Below are 24,212 nucleotides of genomic sequence, written 5' to 3' on the forward strand. Positions count from 1 at the left end.
AGAGAACAATCCAGAAATCATCATTAAAATCTCTTTATTCATAGCAGAAAAATCTGGGGTTTTTTCCTCCCCTGTATTTCTTGGTGGTTCATGGAAAAAGCACGGATGTTAAAAAATAGGAATATTTTGGAAATTTCCTGGAAGGAGGAAAAAAGGCAGATTCCTTTAAAATTCTATACTAAAGAAATAAATAATCGTTAATTAATATATTAATTCACATTAGGGATAACCCAGGAATTAGGAGTGAGATCCTGATTTTCCAGAGGGAAAAAACTTTATGTCTTTGGATTTTTTAAATTTTTTTTTCCACACAGAAAAGCCACAAAATATTTTTAAAAGTTGCTGCAGTCTCTTGGGAGAGAATTCCCTGGAAATATTCCCAAAATCACGAGGTTTTGAATCAAAACTCCTCCTAGAAGCATTCCCAAAATCCCGATTTTTTTCAGCCAAAACTCCTCCCTCCTTTGCTATTCCCAAATTCCTTCTCCAGGCTGGAAAAAAAACAAAAAAAAACCAAACAAACAAAAACAAAAAAAAAAAAAAAAAACCCAGGAAAATTTGAAATAAAAAGGAGATATTCGGGGGGTGGGTGGGTAGGGAAGCAGGAATTCCAAGGTGCGAGAAGTTCGGAAGTTTCCCTTGGGAATTTTAAGGTGGAATTTTGGAATTTTGTTTTTTTCCGGGCCCTGGATCCTCCCCTTGGCTCCTCCTCTCCCAAACCCCTCCCTTTTCCCTGGATTTCCGACCCTTCCCCGGCTGTTTAGCCACAAAAATCCCACGGAATTCCTGGAGTTCCCATTCCCAGCCCGATCCAGGATGGGTAAGAGATCCCAAAATCCCCAGCAATCCCAAAAAAATCCCAAAATCCCGGGATTTGCTGCTTTTGGCTTCCCGAGGGTGGGGGGGGGGGGGGGTGAAAGTCCAGCTTTTCCCTGCATTTAAATATTTAAATATTCACTGAAAACCCCGTGGGCTTTAATTAAGACCTTGAATTCCTTCATTAAAATCCATTTTCCCTGGAATTAATTGGGAATTTTAAATCCCTAAACTTCTAAAAACTGGGAGAAGCTCCTGGTTTTGCTGCTCAAGAACAGGAAAAACCCTTGGAAAAATCCTTAAGGATCAGATTTGAGCTTTTCCCTGACATATTCCATATTTTTGGGATAAATCTTTGATTTCCAGGATATTTTTCCTGATTTTTTTTTTTTTTTTTTTTTTTTTTTTGAGGATAAAACCTCGGATTTCCAGGAACTTTGACTTTTGGCTCTGAGGAAAAAGTAGGAGGGCCCAAAAACTTGGAAACTGCTTCCATGGGAAATATTGGGAGTTCAAAACTGAGGGAAAATATCAGGAATGTTGGGATCAAACCCACCCAAAAATGAGGAACTTTTAGCAGGAAAGTGTAGCCCAAAAGTATCAATACTCTAACCAAAACTGTCCTGAATTTCCTGGATATTTTTCATTCCCAAGTGGAATATTTTGAGGAATGTTTTTTGGCTCCAAGTTCCTGGAAGTCAATAAAAAATTTTGGGAATGATTAACACACCTGGAAGGACCTGGGAGCTCCAAAAACTCGGGAATTGTGGAAGGAAATAAATCCTGGAATTATATGTTTAATATGCTCTGAAAAATTAACTCCATACATTTCCTTGGGAATTTGGTTTTTTGGGAGAAGATTCCTGAAATTCCTGGATTTTTTCCATTGGTTTCTCTGTTGTTTTCATTTTAGTTTCAATTTTTTCCCAAATTTAATCTGGATTTGCATCCCTAAAACTTGGAATATTCTGATTTTAAACCCTGGAATTCCAAAGAAATTCCCATTTTTTGCAGCCCTTGCTAAAGTCCCAAATTTATCCCTCCTAATCTGACACTTTGGGACAACTCAGGGAGCTAAAAGTTTGGATAAATTCCAGTGGTTTCTTTCCCCTGGAAGAGCAAATCCAAAGCACAAAAATTGGGATAAATTCCAGGGTTTTTTCCCCCCTGGAATGAGCAAATCCATGGCACAAAAACTGGGGACGAGGAGTTGGGAATGGAGAATTCCGTGGATTTAAGGCTGGGAAGTGGGAACGGGGGATTGGCAATGAGGAACCAATGGAAGGCCCCAAATTCCCAGGAATTTTCCAGGAAGTTTGGGCTGCGGGAACGATGGAATTTCGCTCTTTTCCAGCAGGGAAGTGCGGAGCGTGCGGGCCGGGCTACGCCAGCCCTCTGGAGGCCATGAAAGGCAAGTGCTGGGCCAGCATTCCCAAATGCTGGAATTGCTTTGGGATCGGGGCAGAGGCAATGGATGGGAAGCGGGAGAAGCCGGAATTCCGGGCGGTTGATCCCAAAGTGTGCCCGCAGGACCCCGGGAGCGGCTGCTCTACCTGCCCTGCATCTACCGGAACACCGGGATCGGCATTCCCGACTTCCTGGCCACCGTGGATGTGGATCCCAAATCCCCTCGGTACTGCCAGGTATGGGGCGGGAGAGCCCAGGGGAACCGGGGAATCTGGGATCCTGAATCGGGGAAATTTGGGACAATCTGGGATCCTGACTCTGGGGGAATCGGGGAATCTGGGATCCTGAATCGGGGGAATTTGGGACAATCTGGGATCCTGAATCGGGAATCTGGGATCCTGAATCGGGGAATCTGGGACAATCTGGGATCCTGACTCTGGGGGAATCTGGGATCCTGAATCTGGGAATCTGGGATCCTGAATCGGGGGAATCTGGGAATCTGGGATCCTGAATCTGGGGGAATCTGGGATCCTGACTCTGGGAATCTGGGACAATCTGCGATCCTGACTCTGGGGGAATCTGGGATCCTGACTCTGGGAATCTGGGATCCTGAATCTGGGGGAATCTGGGATCCTGAATCTGGGGAATCTGGGAATCTGGGATCCTGAATCGGGGGAATCTGGGAATCTGGGATCCTGACTCTGGGAATCTGGGATCCTGAATCTGGGGGAATCTGGGATCCTGAATCGGGGGAATCTGGGAATCTGGGATCCTGAATTGGGGGAATCTGGGATCCTGAATCTGGGGGAATCTGGGATCCTGAATCTGGGAATCTGGGATCCTGAATCGGGGAGAATCTGGGATCCTGAATCTGGGGGAATCTGGGATCCTGACTCTGGGGGAATCTGGGACAATCTGGGATCCTGAATCTGGGGGAATCTGGGAATCTGGGATCCTGACTCTGGGAAATCTGAGATCCTCAATCTGGGGGAATCTGGGAACCTGAATCTGGGAAATTTGGGACAATCTGGGATCCTGAATCTGGGAGAGTCTGGGATCCTGAATCTGGGGGAATCTGGGATCCTGACTCTGGGAGAATTGGGGAATCTGGGATCCTGAATCTGGGAAATTTGGGATCCTGAATCTGGGAGAATCTGGGATCCTGAATCTGGGGGGATCTGGGAATCTGGGATCCTGAATCTGGGGGAATCTGGGATCCTGAATCTGGGGGAATCAGGGAATCTGGGATCCTGAATCTGGGGGGATCTGGGAATCTGGGATCCTGAATCTGGGGGAATCCGGGAGAACCTGGCATCCCAAACTCGGGAAAAACCAGGACCTCAAATCCTCCCCCAGCACTGGAAATCCCCAGAATTCCAGGAAAATCCAGGAGCTGGATCCCTGCTTTTCCAGGTAATCCACCGCCTGCCCATGCCCAACGTGGGGGACGAGCTGCACCACTCGGGCTGGAACGCCTGCAGCAGCTGCCACAGCGATCCCACAAAATCCAGGAATTTCCTGATCCTTCCCAGCCTCATCTCCTCCCGCATCTACATCGTGGACGTGGGAGCCGATCCCAGGGCTCCCAAACTCCACAAGGTTTGGAATTTCCCCCTTTTTTCCTGCTTTTCCCCCACTTTTTTTTCCCTCATTTCATCCTTTTATCCCAATTGCTTCCTCTTTTCCCTCTTTATTTCCTGGTTTATTCTCTGGTTTTTCAATTCTTTTCCATTTTTTCTCTTTTTTCCCCTTTTTTCCCCTCTTTTCCCTTCAAACATTCCCACAAACCTTTGCCCACAAATCCCCATTTCCCCCCCAGCCTGATTTCCAGGAATTTTCCCATTTTTCCCCATTCCAGGTGGTGGAAGCTGAGGATTTTTCCCCATTTTTCCCCATTGCAGGTGCTGGAAGCTGAGGATTTTTCCCCATTTTCCCCATTTTTCCCCATTGCAGGTGGTGGAAGCTGAGGATTTTTCCCATTTTTCCCATTTTTCCCCATTGCAGGTGCTGGAAGCTGAGGATTTTTCCCCATTTTTCCCATTTTCCCCATTGCAGGTGGTGGAAGCTGAGGATTTTTCCCCATTTTCCCCATTTTTCCCCATTGCAGGTGCTGGAAGCTGAGGATTTTTCCCCATTTTCCCATTTTTCCCCATTGCAGGTGGTGGAAGCTGAGGATTTTTCCCCATTTTTCCCATTTTTCCCATTTTCCCCATTTTCCCCATTGCAGGTGGTGGAAGCTGAGGATTTTTCCCCATTTTTCCCATTTTTCCCATTTTCCCCATTTTCCCCATTGCAGGTGGTGGAAGCTGAGGATTTTTCCCCATTTTTCCCCATTGCAGGTGCTGGAAGCTGAGGATTTTTCCCCATTTTCCCATTTTTCCCCATTGCAGGTGCTGGAAGCTGAGGATTTTTCCCCATTTTTCCCATTTTTCCCATTTTTCCCCATTGCAGGTGGTGGAAGCTGAGGATTTTTCCCCATTTTTCCCATTTTTCCCCATTGCAGGTGCTGGAAGCTGAGGATTTTTCCCCATTTTTCCCATTTTTCCCCATTTTTCCCCATTGCAGGTGGTGGAAGCTGAGGATTTTTCCCCATTTTTCCCATTTTTCCCCATTGCAGGTGGTGGAAGCTGAGGATTTTTCCCCATTTTTCCCATTTTCCCCATTGCAGGTGCTGGAAGCTGAGGATTTTTCCCCATTTTTCCCATTTTTCCCATTTTTCCCATTTTTCCCCATTCCAGGTGGTGGAAGCCGAGGAGCTGGCCCGGAAGGGGAACGCTGCATTCCCACACACTTCCCACTGCCTGGGCTCCGGGGAAATCCTCATCAGCTGCCTGGGGGATCCTGATGGCAACGGAAAAGGTTTGGAATTCCTCCAAATTCCATAAAAACACCCCCAGGGATTCACTTCCCTGCAAAATTCTGCAAAATCCATGGAATATCTGGAATTTTCCTGAAATTTTTAGCACATTCCTACAGGTTTTTATTGATTTCCCAGGCTGTTTATATGTTTTGTTTAATAAAAAAGGAAAGTTAATATAAATAATTTGCTTTAGTTAAAGCAAAATAGTTTGAGGAATTATTATTATTATTATTATTATAGAAAAATATAAAATCCTAGGAAATTATTTTTATTACCAATAATAAAATAATGGGAAATAATTTTAGGAACTATTTTTATTATTGGTGAGTATAATAGTAATAATAATAATAATAATAATAATAATAATAATGTGTAAATAAAACATTTGCTTTATTACAAGTTCTATAAATCTCTCCAAACTCCTTTTTTTGGGAATTTTTTCCAGGCACTTTCATCCTCCTGGATGGAGAAACCTTCGAAGTGAAAGGAAATTGGGAAAAAGGAGGAAAAATCCCCAGTTTGGGCTACGACTTCTGGTACCAGCCCCGGCACAACGTCCTGCTCAGCACCGAGTGGGGCGTTCCCAAAATCCTGGCCCAGGGATTCGATCCCAGGGATGTGGAGAAAGGTCAGTGGGAAATCTGGGAAATATATTCAGAGTAAAACAAGGTACAGCACAAAGCAACAACAAAATGGAGACGTAACAATACCTTGTCTGTGCTCCGCATGGAGGTGCGAGTAATCCATTTCTGAGAGCAGAAACTCATTAAAAATCCAATTTTTGACAGTCAAAACTCCTAAAAAAAGTCCACATTTCGGGTGGAAATTCCTAAAAAAAAAAAAAATCCGAACTTTGACCTTACAAACCCCTCCAAAATTCAATTTCCCACCTCTAAAACCCTTTAAAAAATCCCAATTTTTTTTTTTATAAATCCTGCTTTTACCCCCGTTTCACCTCCCAGCCGTTGCAAATCCCGTGGAACCTCGGGATTCTGGGAAGGTCTCCCCTTTTCCAGGGCACTACGGGCGCCGCATCAACGTGTGGGACTGGAGCGGGCGGCGCCTGGAGCAGGAGCTGGATCTGGGCCCGGGATCCATCCCGCTGGAAATCCGCTTCCTGCACGAGCCCGGCGCGGCCCAGGGCTTCGTGGGCTGCGCCCTGAGCGGCCACATCCAGCGCTTCCACAGGAACTCGGTGAATTCCCGGGATTCCGGCCCGAGCGGGGCTCTTTTCCCTGGGGTTCCTGGAATTTCCGGGGATTTTTCCGTGGTTTCCTTGCTCTGAGCGAGGACATCCACAGGTGCCACAAAAATTCAGCGAATCCCCGGGAATTCGGGCAGAACCTGCAGGACCTGGGGCTTTTTCCATGGAATTCCTGGGGTTTCAGGGGAATCTCCCAGGTTTTATCGCCATGGGACGGGGTGGATATTCCATGGGTTTGGGGAATTTTGGGATAATAATTCCATGTTTTCTGTCGCTCAGGAAGGAAAATGGGAAGCAGAGAAGGTGATAGAGGTGCCCAGCAAGAAAGTCCAAGGATGGCTCCTCCCAGAAATGCCAGGTCAGTGGGAGAAATTTGGGAAGAATTTGGGAATCTTCTCACAGATCCAGAGGGGATTTTGGCAGAGTTCTATCCTTAAATGGCAAAAATTCCAAATATTGGGGTTTTTTGGGGGGAGAATTTTAGGATGAGCAAAGGAACCCCAGAGTGGGATCTGCTCTGTGCTTGGGGGTGGGATTTTCCAGGAAAATCCTTGGAATTTGAGCCTGGATTTGCTCAGGAATGGTCCTGGGAATGCTGGAGAGCCTTGGAACAATTCCCAAGGTTGATGTTCCACAAAAATCCTTGGAATTTGCATCTGAATTGGTTCCATCCTTTTTTTCTCTCCATAAAGTCCCTGGAATTTGGGTCTGGATTTCCTCAGGAATTGTAGGAATTCCCTCAGGAATTCCGGAGTAATTCCCAAGGTTGACGTTGTTCCTCCCATCTCCTTCCCAACCCCATTTCTTGGCATTTCCACATGGGAATTTGGGGACTTTTGGGATTCTCTCTGCTCCCATTCCCTGATTTTCCTCTGGAATTCCCTTGGGAAGGGCTGATCACGGATATCCTGATTTCCCTGGACGACAGATTCCTGTATTTCAGCAACTGGATCCACGGGGACGTGCGGCAGTACGACATCTCCGACCCCAAAAATCCCAAACTGGTGGGGCAGGTGAGGGAAAAATTCCCAAAAAACCCAACTCCCGTGGCTTTGAAGGGATTCGTTCCGATTTTCCATGGATTTTTTTCCATGGTTTTCCAGGTTTTTGTGGGAGGCAGCATCTCCAAAGGGGGAGCTGTGACCGTGCTGGAAGATCAGGAATTGCAGGATCAGCCCGAGCCGTGCGTGATCCAGGTGAACATTCCCAAACTTTCTTCCCGATTCTTCCCAGATTTTTGGAAATTCCCAACACTCAACATCCCTCCTGAGGTTGTTCTCACCTGGGTTTTCCTTCCTTAGGGATGGGTTTCGTCCCTGAAATCCCGATTTTCCCTTGGAAAAAAATAGAAATTAAGAAATTTGGGGAAATATTCCCAGATTTCCCACTTCAACTATTAATTGATAGATTTTCATGGAAAATTCTGGGATGGGGAATCAAAAATCTCTTGGACACCCCCAGGGCAAGGAAATGCTGGAATTTTCACCCCTGGAATTGTTGGAAAATCTTTTGGGGAGTGAGGATGGGACAAAAAAGAACCAGAAAAGAGAATTCATGCCAAAAATTGGGAAAAACCCTTGGATTTGATGATTCTCCCACAGGGTTTTCCCAACCTTAATAACTCCAGAATCCTCTAAAAAAATCCCGGAGAATTCCAAACCCTTCCTCCTGTATTCCCTGACTCATCTCCAACCACTCCAGTGCTCCCGTCCCGAGGTGAAAATTCCCAAAAACTTCCATTTTCTCCCCAAAGCTGGGGATGGGATTTTCCAGGATTCAGGGGAAGTGGATCCGGGATTTTCGGGATCCAGGGGAAGCGGATCCCGGGGATGGGGGGGGATGGGCCGCTCCTGACTCCAGGATTTTCCGGGATTTTCCGGATTTTCGGGATCCAGGGGAAGCGGATCCGGGGGGGGGGATGGGCCGCTCCTGACTCCGGGATTTTCCGGATTTTCGGGATTTTCGGGATCCAGGGGAAGCGGATCCCGGGGGGGGGAGGGGCTGCTCCTGACTCCAGGATTTTCCGGGATTTTCGGGATTTTCGGGATCCAGGGGAAGCGGATCCCGGGGGGGGGAGGGGCTGCTCCTGACTCCGGGATTTTCCGGGATTTCCCGGATTTTCGGGATTTTCGGGATCCAGGGGAAGCGGATCCCGGGGATGGGCCGCTCCTGACTCCGGGATTTTCGGGATTTCCCGGATTTTTGGGATTTTCGGGATCCAGGGGAAGCGGATCCCGGGGATGGGCTGCTCCTGATCCGGGATTTCCCGGATTTTCGGGATCCAGGGGAAGCGGATCCCGGGGATGGGCCGCTCCTGACTCCGGGATTTTCCGGGATTTTCCGGGATTTCCGGGATTTTCGGGATCCAGGGGAAGCGGATCCCGGGGGGGGATGGGCCGCTCCTGATCCGGGATTTTCCGGGATTTCCCGGATTTCCCGGATTTTCGGGATCCAGGGGAAGCGGATCCCGGGGGGGCCGCAGATGCTGCAGCTCAGCCTGGACGGGCGGCGCCTCTACGTGACCACGTCGCTGTTCAGCGCCTGGGACCGGCAGTTCTACCCCGACCTCATCGAGTGAGTATCGATTATTGGGTATTGATTATCAGCTATTGATTATTGGGTATTGGTTATTGATCGTCGAGCTGGTTGTTGATTACTGATGCAATTATTGACCAGCAGTTCTACCCCAGCCTGATTGTGGGAGTACTGATCACTGATTAGTGATTACTGATCACCGATCTGATTATTGGTTATTGATCATTGATCTGATTATTGATTACTGATCTAGTTATTGATTACTGATCTGATTACTGATTACCGATCAGGCATCAATTGCTGATCGACTGAGCAGTCAATAACAGCCTGTTGGTTATCATTGGTTACTGATTATTATTGATTATTCATTATTAATTGGTTGTTAGTCGGTAATTCAGTGGTTATTAGTTGATTGTTAAATGGCAGTTAATTGATTGCTAATCATTGCAACATCGCTGGTTATTGCAATATTGCTCATTATTGCATTATTGCCAATGATAACTTGTTATTGATTGATGATTGATTCCGTTGTCATCACATCAGCCAAGGCTTTTCCCAGCTCCTTAGTCTTTTCCCGATCCATTTTTCCCTTTTCCTGGTGTTCGCAGGGAGGGCTCGGTGCTGCTGCAGCTGGACGTGGACACGGAGCGGGGGGGGCTGGCTGTGAATCCCGAATTCCTGCTGGATTTTGGGAAGGAGCCGGGCGGGCCCTGCCTGGCGCACGAGGTGCGCTACCCGGGGGGGGACTGCACCTCCGACATCTGGCTGTGATCCGGGAATTCCGGGAATTCCGGGAATTCCGGGGATTCCGGGAATGGGGACTGCACCTCCGACATCTGGCTGTGATCCCGGGATTCCCGGAATTCCGGGGATTCTGGGAATGGGGACTGCACCTCCGACATCTGGCTGTGATCCCGGGATTCCCAAAATTCCGGGAATTCCGGGAATGGGGACTGCACCTCCGACATCTGGCTGTGATCCGGGAATTCCCAAAATTCCGGGAATTCCGGGAATGGGGACTGCACCTCCGACATCTGGCTGTGATCCGGGAATTCCGGGAATTCCGGGAATTCTGGGAATGGGGACTGCACCTCCGACATCTGGCTGTGATCCGGGAATTCCGGGAATTCCGGGGATTCTGGGAATGGGGACTGCACCTCTGACATCTGGCTGTGATCCCGGGATTCCGGGAATTCTGGGAATTCTGGGAATGGGGACTGCACCTCCGACATCTGGCTGTGATCCCGGGATTCCGGGAATTCTGGGAATTCTGGGAATGGGGACTGCACCTCCGACATCTGGCTGTGATCCGGGAATTCCGGGAATTCCGGGGATTCTGGGAATGGGGACTGCACCTCCGACATCTGGCTGTGATCCGGGAATTCCGGGAATTCCGGGGATTCTGGGAATGGGGACTGCACCTCCGACATCTGGCTGTGATCCGGGAATTCCGGGAATTCCGGGGATTCTGGGAATGGGGACTGCACCTCTGACATCTGGCTGTGATCCCGGGATTCCGGGAATTCTGGGAATTCTGGGAATGGGGACTGCACCTCCGACATCTGGCTGTGATCCCGGGATTCCCAAAATTCTGGGAATTCCGGGGATTCTGGGAATGGGGACTGCACCTCCGACATCTGGCTGTGATCCCGGGATTCCCAAAATTCTGGGAATTCCGGGGATTCTGGGAATGGGGACTGCACCTCCGACATCTGGCTGTGATCCGGGAATTCCGGGAATTCCGGGAATTCCGGGAATGGGGACTGCACCTCCGACATCTGGCTGTGATCCGGGAATTCCCAAAATTCCGGGAATTCTGGGAATGGGGACTGCACCTCCGACATCTGGCTGTGATCCCGGGATTCCCAAAATTCCGGGAATTCTGGGGATTCCGGGAATGGGGACTGCACCTCCGACATCTGGCTGTGATCCCGGGATTCCCAAAATTCCGGGAATTCCGGGAATGGGGACTGCACCTGTGACATCTGGCTGTGATCCGGGAATTCCCAAAATTCTGGGAATGGGGACTGCACCTCCGACATCTGGCTGTGATCCCGGGATTCCCAAAATTCCGGGAATTCTGGGAATGGGGACTGCACCTCCGACATCTGGCTGTGATCCCGGGATTCCCAAAATTCCGGGAATTCTGGGAATGGGGACTGCACCTCGACATCTGGCTGTGATCCCGGGATTCCCAAAATTCCGGGAATTCCGGGAATGGGGACTGCACCTCCGACATCTGGCTGTGATCCCGGGATTCCGGGAATTCTGGGAATGGGGACTGCACCTCCGACATCTGGCTGTGATCCCGGGATTCCCAAAATTCCGGGAATTCTGGGAATTCTGGGAATGGGGACTGCACCTCCGACATCTGGCTGTGATCCCGGGATTCCGGGAATTCCGGGAATTCCGGGAATGGGGACTGCACCTCCGACATCTGGCTGTGATCCGGGAATTCCCAAAATTCTGGGAATTCTGGGAATGGGGACTGCACCTCCGACATCTGGCTGTGATCCGGGAATTCCCAAAATTCTGGGAATTCTGGGAATGGGGACTGCACCTCCGACATCTGGCTGTGATCCGGGAATTCCCAAAATTCTGGGAATTCTGGGAATGGGGACTGCACCTCCGACATCTGGCTGTGATCCCACTGGAATTCCAGGAATGTTTGGGAATGTGGGAATGGGGGATTGCACCTCCAACACCCGTCTGTGATCCAGGGAATTTGGGAATTTGGGAATTCAGGGACTGCACACCCAGCAGTGAATTTCTGATCCCAGGAAATTCAGGATTTATCCCATTTTTCCCCCATCCTTTCCTCTCTCCATCCATTTCCCAGGGAATTTGGGGTGCCTAGGATTTTATCCACTCCCAAAATTCCTATGCCAGATCAGCCCCTCCTAAAAATCACATCGGATGTTGCTAATCAAAAATCCCAATAAATTTCCCCTTGCAGCAGATGAATTTCATTTCCTTAGGGTTATTGGGAATTTTTGGCATTTTTTGGCTTAAACAACCATGTCATTATCAGACATTTTTACATTTTTCTCTTGTATAGAGATAAGATAGGGATAAAAAAGGGACAGAATAGAAATAAAATATAAATTAAATAGGGATGAAATAGAGGTAAAGTGTGGGAAAATAGAGGAGGAAACAGAAAAGAATTACCATAAAATACGGAAAAAATAGGGATGAAATGGGGATAAAATAGTGATGAAATCCAGCCCTGGAAGCAAACCCCCGGGAAAAGAACCAGCGCCGGGAATTTCTCCCGGACACTTCCAGCGATCCCCGCCCGGCCCCGCCCGGCCTGGCCCGGGGAATTCCCGGCCCCGCTGCCGCCCGCAGCCCCCGCCGGGATTGGTTTGTCCCGGGATTTTTCCGGGAATGAGCCTCGGGAAGCTGCGGCTGATGCAGGGAAAAACTTTATTGATTGACTGCAGGGAAAGCAGAGCAGCCCGGGGAGCGGGACGGGAGAGGGACGGGAGCGGGATGGGAGAGGGACGGGAGAGGGACGGGAGAGGGATGGCCGGGAATGGCAGGGGGGTCCCGAACCTGAAATCACCCAGGGCACCCCGAATCCCCCCGAGCCATCACCCAGGGCACCCCGAATCCCCCCGAGCCATCACCCAGGGCACCCCGAATCCCCCCGAGCCATCACCCAGGGCACCCCGAATCCCCCCAAGCCATCAGCCAGGGCACCCCAGAGCCCCCCGAGCCATCACCCAGGGCACCCCAGAGCCCGAATCCCCCCGAGCCATCACCCAGGGCACCCCAAATCCCCCCGAGCCATCAGCCAGGGCACCCCGAATCCCGAATCCCCCAGGCCCATCACCCAGGGCACCCCGAATCCCGAATCCCCCCGAGCCATCACCCAGGGCACCCCACACCCCGAATCCCCCCGAGCCATCACCCAGGGCACCCCGAATCCCGAATCCCCCCGAGCCATCACCCAGGGCACCCCACACCCCAAATCCCCCCGAGCCATCAGCCAGGGCACCCCAAATCCCGGATCCCCCCGAGCCATCACCCAGGGCACCCCGAATCCCGAATCCCCCCGAGCCATCACCCAGTGCACCCCACACCCCGAATCCCCCCGGAGCCCGAGCCCCGCAGCCGAGGCCGGCGCTGCCGGGGCCAGCGGCGCTGCCGGGCTCCCTCAGGGCAGGGTCACGGATTTGGAATCGCCGCCGGGGAAGCGAATGGCGTGCGCCAGGCACGGCCCGTTGGGCTCCTTGCCGAAATCCACCAGGAAGTTCTTGTTGACGCTCAGGCCGCCCTTGTCCGTGTCCACGTCGAGCTGCAGCATCACCGAGCCCTCCCTGCGCGGGGACAGCGGCGGCTCGTGGCGACAGCGACCGCGGGGCCGCCGGAGCCGCCCGGGGCTGCGGCGGGGCCGCCCGGGCCCGGGGCCAGCGGGACGGGCCGGGGGCGCCTGCGGCTGCCGGTTCCCGGAGCGGGGGACAGAACCGAGAGCAGGAGGGCACAAACCCGAGAGCAGACGGGCACAAACCCGAGAGCAGGACGGGCACAAACCCGAGAGCAGGACGGGCACAAACCCGAGAGCAGGACGGGCACAAACCCGAGACAGGACGGGCACAAACCCGAGAGCAGCACGGGCACAAACATGAGAGCAGGACGGGCACAAACCCGAGAGCAGGACGGGCACAAACCCGAGCCCAGGACGGGCACAAACCCGAGAGCAGGACGGGCACAAACCCGAGAGCAGGACGGGCACAAACCCGAGCGCAGCACGGGCACAAACCCGAGCCCAGCACGGGCACAAACCCGAGCCCAGCACGGGCACAAACCCGAGAGCAGGATGGGCACAAACCCGAGCCCAGCACGGGCACAAACCCGAGCCCAGCACGGGCACAAACCCGAGCCCAGGACGGGCACAATCCCGAGGGCAGGACGGGCACAAACCCGAGACAGGACGGGCACAAACCCGAGCCCAGGACGGGCACAATCCCGAGAGAAGGACGGGCACAAACCCGAGAGCAGGACGGGCACAAACCCGAGCCCAGGATGGGCACAAACCCGAGAGCAGGAATGGCACAAACCCGAGAGCAGGACGGGCACAAACCCGAGCCCAGCACGGGCACAAACCCGAGCCCAGCACGGGCACAAACCCGAGAGCAGGACGGGCACAAACCCGAGCCCAGGACGGGCACAAACCCGAGAGCAGGACGGGCACAAACCCGAGAGCAGGACGGGCACAAACCCGAGCCCAGCACGGGCACAAACCCGAGCCCAGCACAGGCACAAACCCGAGCCCAGCACGGGCACAAACCCGTACCCAGGACGGGCACAAACCCGAGCCCAGCACGGGCACAAACCCGAACCCAGCACGGGCACAAACCCGAGCCCAGGAGGGCACAAACCCGAGCCCAGCACGGGCACAAACCCGAGCCCAGCACGGGCACAAACCCGAGCCCAGCACGGGCACAAACCCGAACCCAGCACGGGCACAAACCCGAGCCCAGGAGGGCACAAACCCGAGCCCAGCACGGGCTCCGCGCCTCTTTCCCCTCCCCAGCTCCCCCTGCAGCGGCTCCGGCCGCGCCCGGCCAGGCCGGACCCGCTCGGGCCGAGCTCAGCCCGGGCTCGGCTCAGTCCCGGCCCCGCCGGGGCTCGGCCGGGAGCGGCTCCGGGGCAGCCCCGAGGGGTCGCGGCCCCTTCCCCACGGCCGCCCGGGCCCGGGAGCCTTTGGCAGCCGGGAGTGGCTCACTTGATCAGGCTGGGGTAGAACTGCTGGTCCCAGGTGCTGTAGAAGGAGTTGGTCACGTAGAGCCGCTTCCCGTCCAGGCTCAGCTGCAGCGAGGCGGGGCCGCCGTACACGCGCTTGCACTGGGACATGGGACTGGGTTACTGGGGGCACTGGGACACGGGACTGGGGGTACTGGGGCACTGGGACACGGGACTGGGTTACTGGGGGCACTGGGACACGGGACTGGGAGCACTGGGACACGGGACTGGGGGTACTGGGGTACTGGGACACGGGACTGGGGGTACTGGGACACGGGACTGGGAGCACTGGGACACGGGACTGGGGGTACTGGGACACGGGGCTGGGGGTACTGGGACACGGGACTGGGGGTACTGGGACACGGGGCTGGGGGTACTGGGACACGGGACTGGGGGTACTGGGGGCACTGGGACACAGGACTGGGTTACTGGGAGCACTGGGACATGGGACTGGGGGCACTGGGACACGGGACTGGGGGTACTGGGAGCACTGGGAGATGGGAATGGGTTACTGGGGGCACTGGGACACGGGACTGGGGGCACTGGGGTCACTGGGGCTGCGTGCCATCAGGGGCAGTGAGAGCCAGCAGAGGTTCACCCGCACACTCAGGTGAGCACACACCCACGCTCAGGTGAGCACACACTCCCCCACACTCACCCACCCACGCCCCCCACGCCCCCCACAGCCCCAGCCCCGCTCCCCCGGCCCGCCCGGCGCTGCCGGCCCTGCGGCCGCTCACCTTGAGCACCAGCGGCTCGGGCTGGCCCTTGAGCTCCTCGTCCCTGCACACGGTCACGGGGCCCCCTCGCAGGATGCTGCCGCCCACGAACACCTGCAAGGGCCGCGCTGGCACACGAGCGTTCCGCGGCCGCGGCCCCGCTCCCCCCGGGCCGGGCGCTGCCCCTCACCTGCCCCACCAGCCGGGGCTTGCAGTTCCTGGCCAGCTCGTACTGCCGGATGTCCCCGTGCCACCAGTTGCTCACGTACAGGAACCGGTCGTCCGGGCTGATGACGAGGTCGGCGATGAAGGCTGCGGGCAGAGCCGGGGCTCAGGGCACGGGCAGAGCCGGGCCAGGGCACGGGCACCTGGCCCGAGCTGGCCTTGGGGCAGCGATGGGGAAATCGGGCTCGGCCAGGATGGGGGTTCGGCCGGGATTCGGGGTCACACAGCCGGGCTCTGGGGCCACCCAGCCGGGTCTGGGACCACCGAGCCGGGCTCTGGGGTCACCCAGCCGGGCTCTGGGACCACCGAGCCGGGCTCTGGGGTCACCGAGCCGGGCTCTGGGACCACCCTGCAAGGCTGTGGGACCACCCAGCCGGGTCTGGGACCAGCCAGTTGGGCTCTGGGGTCACCCAGCCGGGTCTGGTGTCACCCAGCCGGGGTCTGGGGTCACCCAGCCGGGTCTGGGGTCACCTGCCCGGCCTCTGGGGTCACCCAGCCGGGTCTGGGGTCACCTGCCCGGGGTCTGGGGTCACCCAGCCGGGTCTGGTGTCACCCAGCCGGGGTCTGGGGCCACCGAGCCGGGCTCTGGGACCACCCTGCAGGGCTGTGGGACCACCCAGCCGGGTCTGGGGTCACCTGCCCGGGGTCTGGGGTCACCCAGCCGGGTCTGGGACCACCCAGTGGGGCTCTGGGGTCACCTGCCCGGGTTCTAGGACCAGCCAGCCGGGCTCTGGGGTCACCCAGCCGGGTCTGGGGTCACCCAGCTGGGTCTGGGGTCACCCAGCCGGCTCTGGGGTCACCTGCCCGGGCTGTGCCTGGCTGCAGAACGCGCCGAGCCCACAGCAATGCCAGCCCCGAGGGCACACGAACCTGGCATGGTGGGCATGATCCAGCCCCTCACGTCCTTGGCCGGGATCCGGATCACTTCCTCCACGGCCCAGTTGTCTCTCTGCACAGGGACACCGAGCCCGGCTCAGCCCGCGCTGCCCCCGGCCCGAGCCGAGCCGAGCCGAGCCGGGCACAGCGGGCTCATTGCCCCGCTGCCCCGCCAGCCCCGGACCCGCGGCTCCCTGGCCCCGCTCCTCCTCCTCCTCCTCCTCGTCCTCCTCCTCCTCCTCCTCCTCCTCCTCGTCCTCCTCCTCCTCCTCCTCCTCCTCCTCCTCCTCCTCGTCCTCCTCCTCCTCCTCCTCCTCCTCGTCCTCCTCCTCGTCCTCCTCCTCGTCCTCCTCCTCCTCATCCTCCTCGTCCTCCTCCTCCTCCTCCTCCTCCTCCTCCTCCTCCTCCTCCTGCACTCGCCTCGCAGGATCTGGAGAGGCGGAAGATGGCCCCGCTCAGGGCACAGCCCACGTAGCCCTCGGCGGCCTCGGGGCTGTGCAGGAAGCGCACGGTCAGCGGCAGCGAATCCTCGCCCAGGTCGAAGCACTGCGTGAGGCTGCGGCACGACAAGTTCCACACGTTCAGGCGGCGGCCGAAGAGCCCTGCGGGACACGGGGGAAAGGCTCGGGGGCGCCCGGGGACGGGCACGGCTCCCCGGAGTCAGAGCTGGGCACAGGCAGGAAAGGGCAGGGCTGGGGAGGCGACACTGGGACAGGCAGGAGCTGGGGAGGACACAGAGAAATGCGGGATTTGGGGAGAGCACAGAGAAATGCGGGATTTGGGGAGAGCACAGAGAAATGCGGGATTTGGGGAGAGCACAGAGAAATGCGGGATTTTTGGAGAGCACAGAGAAATGCAGGATTTGGGGAGAGCACAGAGAAATGCAGGATTTTTGGAGAGCACAGAGAAATGCGGGATTTTTGGAGAGCACAGAGAAATGCAGGATTTGGGAAGAGCACAGAGAAATGCGGGATTTTTGGAGAGCACAGAGAATTGCCGGCCTGGGAGCAGCCCGGCCCTGCCCGCCCTGGGTTCCAGCCCTGCCCATGCTCAGCCCGAGCCTGGCAAAGGCTCCGGGGCACAAATCGCCTCTCGGGGGCACCGAGCCGTGCCAGCCCCGCGCTCGGCGCTGCCATCGCTGCCCCCGCGGGTCCCCACCTTTCTTGAGGTCCTCGGGGTTGAAGCCACGCCCGGCCACTCTGGGCACCAGCCCGGCCGAGCTGACCAGGACGTTGTGCTGGGCCTGGTACCAGAAGTCGTGGCCGCTCGGCGGAACCTCACACTCGTTCTCCCAGTTGCCCTTCAGGCCGTAGGTCTCTCCGTCCAGCAGCACGAAGCCACCTGGGCCACGCGAGGGACGCGGCGGTGACAAGGCCAGGCTCCCGCGTTCCCAGCGGGACTCCCGGGATGGGAGTTTGGGCCGGGAGATTGGAGTTTGGGCAGGGAAACGGGCACTGGGGCAGGGAAACGGGTATTGGGGCAGGGAAACGGGTATTGGGGCACGGAAACGGGTATTGGGGCACGGAAACGGGCACTGGGGCACAGAAACGGGCACTGGGGCACGGAAACGGGTATTGGAGCAGGGAAACGGGTATTGGGGCACGGAAACGGGTATTGGGGCACGGAAACGGGCACTGGGGCACAGAAACGGGCACTGGGGCACGGAAACGGGTATTGGGGCATGGAAACGGGTATTGGGGCAGGGAAACGGGTATTGGGGCAGGGAAACGGGCACTGGGGCACGGAAACGGGTATTGGGGCATGGAAACGGGTATTGGGGCAGGGAAACGGTCATTGGGGCAGGGAAACGGGCACTGGGGCATGGAAACGGGCACTGGGGCACGGAAACGGGCACTGGGGCACGGAAACGGGCACTGGGGCACGGAAACGGGTATTGGGGCACGGAAACGGGCACTGGGGCACGGAAACGGGTATTGGGGCACGGAAACGGGAACTGGGGCACGGAACCGGGCATTGGGGCAGGGAAACGGGTATTGGGGCAGGGAAACGGGCACCGGGGCATGGAAACGGCCGTTCCGGGAGGCAGAATTCACCTTTGCCGTTGCCGGCGGCGTCGCCCGTGTTGGCGATCAGGATGTCCCCGTTGGGCAGCGGGTGGGTGACGGCCAGGTAGCCCTTGTTGCACTTCCAGAACACATCCACGGGCTCGATCGTCTGCAAAGAGCAGCGCAGATTCGGCCTCCGCCCGCCCGGCGCCTTTCCCGGCCTCGCGGAATCCTCCCTCCGAGCCTCCCTCCGGAGCCCCCCGCCCTTCCCGGCCCTCGCTGCCGCCCCGGGCTCGCCCCGGCCGTACCTTGCAGATCCGCGGCGCCCGGCACTGGGAGCCCACATCCACCACGTAGATGCGGGAGGAGATGAGGCAGGGCAGGACCAGCCGGCTCCTTCTGGCCGCGGCGCCGCTGTCGAAGCAGCCGCAGGCGGGGCCCCAGCCCGCGCAGTGCAGCTCGTCCTTGAGGTTGGGCATGGGCAGCCGGTGGATCACCTGGGCACGGCCAAGGCAGCTCAGGCCGGGCCGGGCCGGGCCAGCCCCGCGGGGAGCGGCCCCGGGCTTGGGGGGCTCGGGAGAGGGGCCGGGAGCGGCCCCGGGCTTGGGGGGCTCCGGAGAGGGGCCGGGAGCGGCCCCGGGTTTGGGGGGCTCGGGAGAAGGAAAGGGAGCGGCCCCGGGCTCCGGGGGGCTCGGGAGAGGGGCCGGGAGCGGCCCCGGGCTTTGGGGGGCTCGGGAGAGGGACCGGGAGCGGCCCCGGGCTTTGGGGGGCTCCGGAGAAGGACCGGGAGCGGCCCCGGGGTTCGGGGGGCTCGGGAGAGGGGCCGGGAGCGGCCCCGGGTTTTGGGGGGCTCCGGAGAGGGTCCGGGAGCGGCCCCGGGGTTCGGGGGGCTCGGGAGAGGGGCCGGGAGCGGCCCCGGGAGCAGAGGGCACGGGGAGAAGGTGCTCCCCGGTTTTTTCCCGGTAAGAAGCGCTGCCCGGGCGGCCCCGGAGGGCGCGGGGAGCGCGGCCCCGCAGCGGTCCCGCCCCGGGCCCGGCGGGGCCGGTACCTGGCCGTAGCTGCAGGAGCGCGGGTTGAGGTCCACGGTGGCCAGGAAATCGGGCTGCTCGCTGCAGGTGCACCTGTAGGTGCAGGTCACGTAGGCGACCTCCTCCCGCGGCGCTGCGGACACAGAAGCGCGCTCAGACCGCGCCGGGAAGCCCCGAACGGCCCCGGGGGAGCTCCGGGCAGCTCCCGCGAGTGACCGCCGGGATTCCCGGGCTGCTGCGATTCCCTCCGGCGCCCCCCGGCCGGGCCTGGGGCCGCTCCTGACCCGGGAACAACCGGGAGGAATCTCCGGCAGCTCTGGGAAAGGGGCTCAGCGCCGACGCTGGGCTCAGGGGGACCCCCGAAAACCCGCAGCCCCCCGAGGCAGCCCAGCCCCGTGGGCAGCACTCGCCTTTCAGCACTTCGGGACACGCGGGGTACTCGTAGCACGGAGCTCTGCACCTGTCTGGGGAGCGGAGGGGACACCGTGAGCCCGGGCCGGGCCCCGCACCCCGAGCCCGTTCCGAGGGTCCCTCCGTCCCGCGGGACCCCCGGGGCCGCCCCGGGGCCAGCCCGGCCCTCCCCGGGCCCCGCAGCGAGCGCTCGGGGTGGCGCTGCCCCTCCCGGCTGCGGGACAGGGACCCCGGGACAGCGCGGGGCCCGGCCCGGGACAGCGGAGCCCGCGGGGACCCCTCCCCGCCGCGGCGACGGGACCGAGCACGGACGGCACGGGGACAGAGAGGTGTCCGCGGGACGGGCACGGCGGGGACAGAGCTGTCCCCCAGAGCCGGGACACGCTGGGAGCTCCGGCACGGACAATTCCCCCGGAGGCCCGGGGCTGCGCCCGAGCCCGCGGGGGTCCCTTACCCATGGCTGCAGCTTCGGGGGTCGCGCTGCTGGCGGCGGAGGAGCCGGAGCCGAGGGGCAGCTGCTGCTGGCTCGGGGCTGGAGCGGCTGTGCCGTGCCCTGCCTGCTGCCGGGGGCCTTTTATCCCCGCCGAGGGCTGGGGGAGCGCGGCCGAGCCCGGGGAGGGGCTGCCCAGCGCCTGGGAGGTGCCGGCCGGCGCTGCGGCTTCTCTCCTCCTCCCCGCCGCCAATCTGGGCCCAAATCTGCTGCTCCCTGCAGCTCCCGAACCTCAAACCCCGCCGGCCCCGCCTGCTCCCGGCCTCGCTCCGCACGGAGCGGCCTCCGCCGAGCCGGGCCCGTGCCCGGGGCACCCCGCACCGGCTCCCGGTCCTCGCAGGGGCAGCCCGGTCCCCGTCCCCATCCCAGGGATCAGCCGGGGGCTCCCGGGGATCCCGCGCTGGCCCCGCAGCGTCCCCGAGCGGGCTCTGCACAGGGACGGGGGCCTGGGAGCTCGTGGACACCGGGATGAGCTCGGGGAGCTGCTTGGAGTTTCCCCGGGAACTGGGACCGACCCAAGGGACACCGGGGACCCTCAGGAAATCCTCCCTGAGCCCCCCGGGGGCAGCAGCAGCCAGGGCAGGACTCGGGGCAGCCTCCCAGGGTGGCACCTGAGGCTGGGGACGTGGGGCCCGCTGCGGACTCGGGGATTTGGGGAGCTCGGCGCTGGGAACTGGGGCCGAAAGGACAGCGGCCAGAGCCTTGCAGGCCTTCTCTGCACTGAGCGAGCAGCAAAGTCACAAAAACGATTGTGTTTTGGGGTGGAAAAGTACAAAAAACCACTTCCAGGGCAGGGCCAACACCTGGGATCGGCACCGAGCCCAACCAGGACCTGCCCAGGCACCAGGGCAAACCCAGCGGTGACCCAGGGACAGCCAGCGACACTCTGGGACAGGAAAGGCTTCAACTAAATCCTGAAGGTGAGGAGAAATCTTGGAAAAAGCGGCTCTGAGGCCGATGTCCGGAAAGAAGCCGAGATCTGGGCGAAAGCAGCACCAAGAGAAGGACGGAGCTCAGGATTCCCTGGGATCGGGCAGATCCCAGCACGGGAACCCCTCTGGGATGTTGGGAAAAGCCCGAAGAAGGGGGCACAGCCAAGGACCCCAGAGCCGCCCCATCCCTGGGGCTGTGCCGGCCCGACCGGGGCTCGGAGCCCCCCGGGCCAGGCAAGGGCGGCACCGGCCCCGCCGCAGCCAAGGGAACGGCTCCAGCTCCCATCCCCAACACCGCGGCACGGTCAGGGAATGGAGCCCAGAACTCCGCTCGTGCCCCCGTGCCGTGGGCAGGGACCCCTCCCGGGGCAGAGACCCCTCCCGGGGCAGGAACCCCTCCCGGGGCAGAGACCCCTCCCTGGGCAGGGACCCCTCCCGGGGCAGAGACCCCTCCCGGGGCAGAGACCCCTCCCGGGGCAGGGACCCCTCCCGCAGCCGCAGCTCCTCCAGCCCGGCCGCGGAGCCGCTTCCCGCTGGGAAGCTCCGGGAATTCCGGGAATTCCGGCAGCGCTCCCGGGCTCTGTCCCGGGGCCGCCCTTGGCCTCCAGCTCCGCTTTGGTCCCCCCTGGGCCGGGCCGGTGTCCCCCGCGCTGCCCCTGCTGTCCCCACCTGCTCCTTCCCCTGGCACTGTACACCCGCTCATTAGCCGGCTCATTAGCCCGCCCCTCATTAGCCGGCTCATTAGCCCGCCCCTCATTAAGGAGCCGCGCTGCTCCCGGTGGCTTCCCGTGCTGACGTCGCCGTGTCCCTGCCTGTCCCCGCTCGGCGCTGATAAGAGCGAGATAAGCGCCGGCCCAGCGCAGCTCCCGTGGCCGCAGGACAAGCCCCGGCACCCTGCGGCACTGCCCCGCCCCGCCGGCCGCTCCTGCCCGCTCGTCACCGGCTCCTCCGGCCCCCGGGAGCGACACGCCGGGATTTGGGGCTGCGGGACGAGCCGCGGCTCCGCCGCCGCCTCGGACAGTTCCCGGCTCCGGCCGCCCGCAGCTCCCGGCGAGGCTTCGGCTTCCCCCGAGCTCTGCCCCAGCGGGGCCGGGGCTCCTTCAGCACCTCCCGTTCCTAAATCCCGATTTCCTGAGCTCTCCGTCCCCCTTCGCAGCGTCCCGACCCCTCGGCCGGGCACTGAGCAGCGGCAGACTTTGGGAAAACGTTTCCGTTCATGGAGCGAGCCCCAAATCCCACCGGCCATTCTGTCCCGGCTGGAATTCCATCCACGAGCCGCTCCCGGGGCTGCGCAGCGCTCCCGGCTCTCCCATCAGCCGCGGGCACCGAACAGGGAGAAAGCCTTGAGCATAAATTCCCTCCCAAGCCAAGAATTCCCAGATTTTCTGATGACTCGGTGGGAAAAGGGTGGTTTTTGGGAGCTGGCTCCCGAGTTCACCTGAAAGTGTGACAAAATCCGAAATTCCACGGCCAGTGGAAGGCAGGTGGCAATGGATGAGCTCGGGAGCTTGTTCCCCGCTCCACCACCCAAAAAAAAACCCAGGAAAAAATCACACTCGGGGGAACCCGCGAGCTCCTTTTCCTCGGTGCCACAGCCCCAGACTCCGCGAGGGCCCCGCTGCAGCACGGAGCGGGACTTGGAACGGGACCGAGGGAGGAGATTTGTCCCTGTCCCTGCCGAGGGGGACACGCGGGGAGCCCCCAATTCCCTCGGGATCGGGATTGCTCCAGGGAACGCCCGGACCCCCAAACCAACAGCAAAAGCCGGCGAGGAGGAGCCGCTGCCCTGGGCTGGATCCCAAAATTCCCAACGCTTTGAAGCTTTTTGGGCGAGCGGCCCCCGAGGAGCCGCCAAAGCCTGAGGAAATTCCAGGGCGCCTCTCGCTCCTCTGGATCCGCTTGGAATGAGGGAGTTGAAGGGCTCCGGGTGGCCTTTCCTCCCTCCACGGGGCAGGAATGTCCAGCTCCAGAGGCTTTTAGGGACGGGCGGGACAGATCCCAGGTGAATCCCTTCCAAATCGGGGGAGATAAACGCGATCTGCAGTGTCAGGAACGGGAGAAATCTGATTTTCCCTGGATTATGGGAAGTGGGGATGAGCAGGAGAAGCCGGGAAACTTCCCGAGCCGGGCTGGAGGGACGCTGCCCCCACCTGTGGTCATGGAAAAGCCGCAAGGAGCACAGGGAGAACCAGCCCAGCTCACCCGGGCGCAGGGAGGGGCAGGAAATATCGCGGCTGTTATCAGCACCCTTATCTTATCAGCCGCAGCTTTATGTCCTCCCGGCCAGGCTCAGCACGGGAATGTCGAGCTCTTCCAAACGTTCATTTGCTGTGGTTTTTGTAGGATTCGCTCACTTTGGGGGAATTTAGGAGCTGGGTTTCATGTTTGGAAATAGCGCTGAGTGTTAAAGGGACCTTTCAGAGAATTCCAGGATTATTTGGGTTTGGAAATTGCACCGAGTTTTAAAGGGACATTTCCGAGAATTTCAGGATTTTTGAAGCTGGAAAATCCACCCAGGATCACCGAGTCCAAGATGGGTCAATCCCCCCCGATCAACCAGAAAAACGTCCGGGAATTCTTCAGGGGCGGCCACTCCAAATCTCACCGGGCAGGGAGAGGCATTTTCCCGTTTGCAGGGAGAATTTCCCCAGATTTCCCACCCTGAGCCTCCCCTGGCACAGCTCGAGGCCGTTCCCTCTTGTCCTGGACCTGTTCCTGGGATCAGACCCCAAATCCCTCCAGGCAGACCCGGAATTCGCCGGGATCGCGCTTTCCTCCAGGCTGAGCTCGGGGACGCTGCGGGGCCAGCGCGGGATCCCCGGGAGCCCCCGGCTGATCCCTGGGATGGGGACGGGGACCGGGCTGCCCCTGCGAGGACCGGGAGCCGGTGCGGGGTGCCCCGGGCACGGGCCCGGCTCGGCGGAGGCCGCTCCGTGCGGAGCGAGGCCGGGAGCA

General features: G+C 59.0%; 2 protein-coding genes across 2 annotated transcripts; one reads left to right on the forward strand and one right to left on the reverse strand.

Annotated features, from left to right (window-relative positions):
• Positions 1 to 730: 730 nt before the first annotated feature.
• On the forward strand, positions 731 to 9,687 carry LOC144248403 (methanethiol oxidase-like). The gene is made up of 12 exons (XM_077790576.1): positions 731 to 820; positions 2,171 to 2,227; positions 2,347 to 2,459; positions 3,637 to 3,822; positions 4,962 to 5,082; positions 5,529 to 5,711; positions 6,100 to 6,278; positions 6,567 to 6,645; positions 7,179 to 7,300; positions 7,391 to 7,483; positions 8,743 to 8,861; positions 9,431 to 9,687. Exons 1-12 carry the CDS (start codon positions 817 to 819, stop codon positions 9,591 to 9,593), a joined length of 1,419 nt encoding a protein of 472 aa, XP_077646702.1. The 5' UTR covers positions 731 to 816; the 3' UTR covers positions 9,594 to 9,687.
• A 3,294-nt stretch (positions 9,688 to 12,981) lies between these two features.
• LOC144248393 (methanethiol oxidase-like) lies at positions 12,982 to 22,503 on the reverse strand. Its single transcript, XM_077790557.1, has 11 exons — positions 21,927 to 22,503; positions 19,445 to 19,557; positions 18,705 to 18,893; positions 18,445 to 18,565; positions 17,549 to 17,731; positions 16,811 to 16,992; positions 16,385 to 16,463; positions 15,480 to 15,601; positions 15,311 to 15,403; positions 14,554 to 14,672; positions 12,982 to 13,144 (listed from the first exon to the last, which is right to left on the reverse strand). The coding sequence occupies exons 1-11, from the start codon at positions 22,501 to 22,503 to the stop codon at positions 12,982 to 12,984; spliced, it is 1,941 nt and encodes a 646-aa protein (XP_077646683.1).
• Between the last annotated feature and the right edge of the window lie 1,709 nt (positions 22,504 to 24,212).

This window comes from Lonchura striata, unplaced genomic scaffold (genome assembly GCF_046129695.1).
Source record: "Lonchura striata isolate bLonStr1 unplaced genomic scaffold, bLonStr1.mat Scaffold_106, whole genome shotgun sequence".
Classification (NCBI taxonomy): domain Eukaryota; kingdom Metazoa; phylum Chordata; class Aves; order Passeriformes; family Estrildidae; genus Lonchura; species Lonchura striata.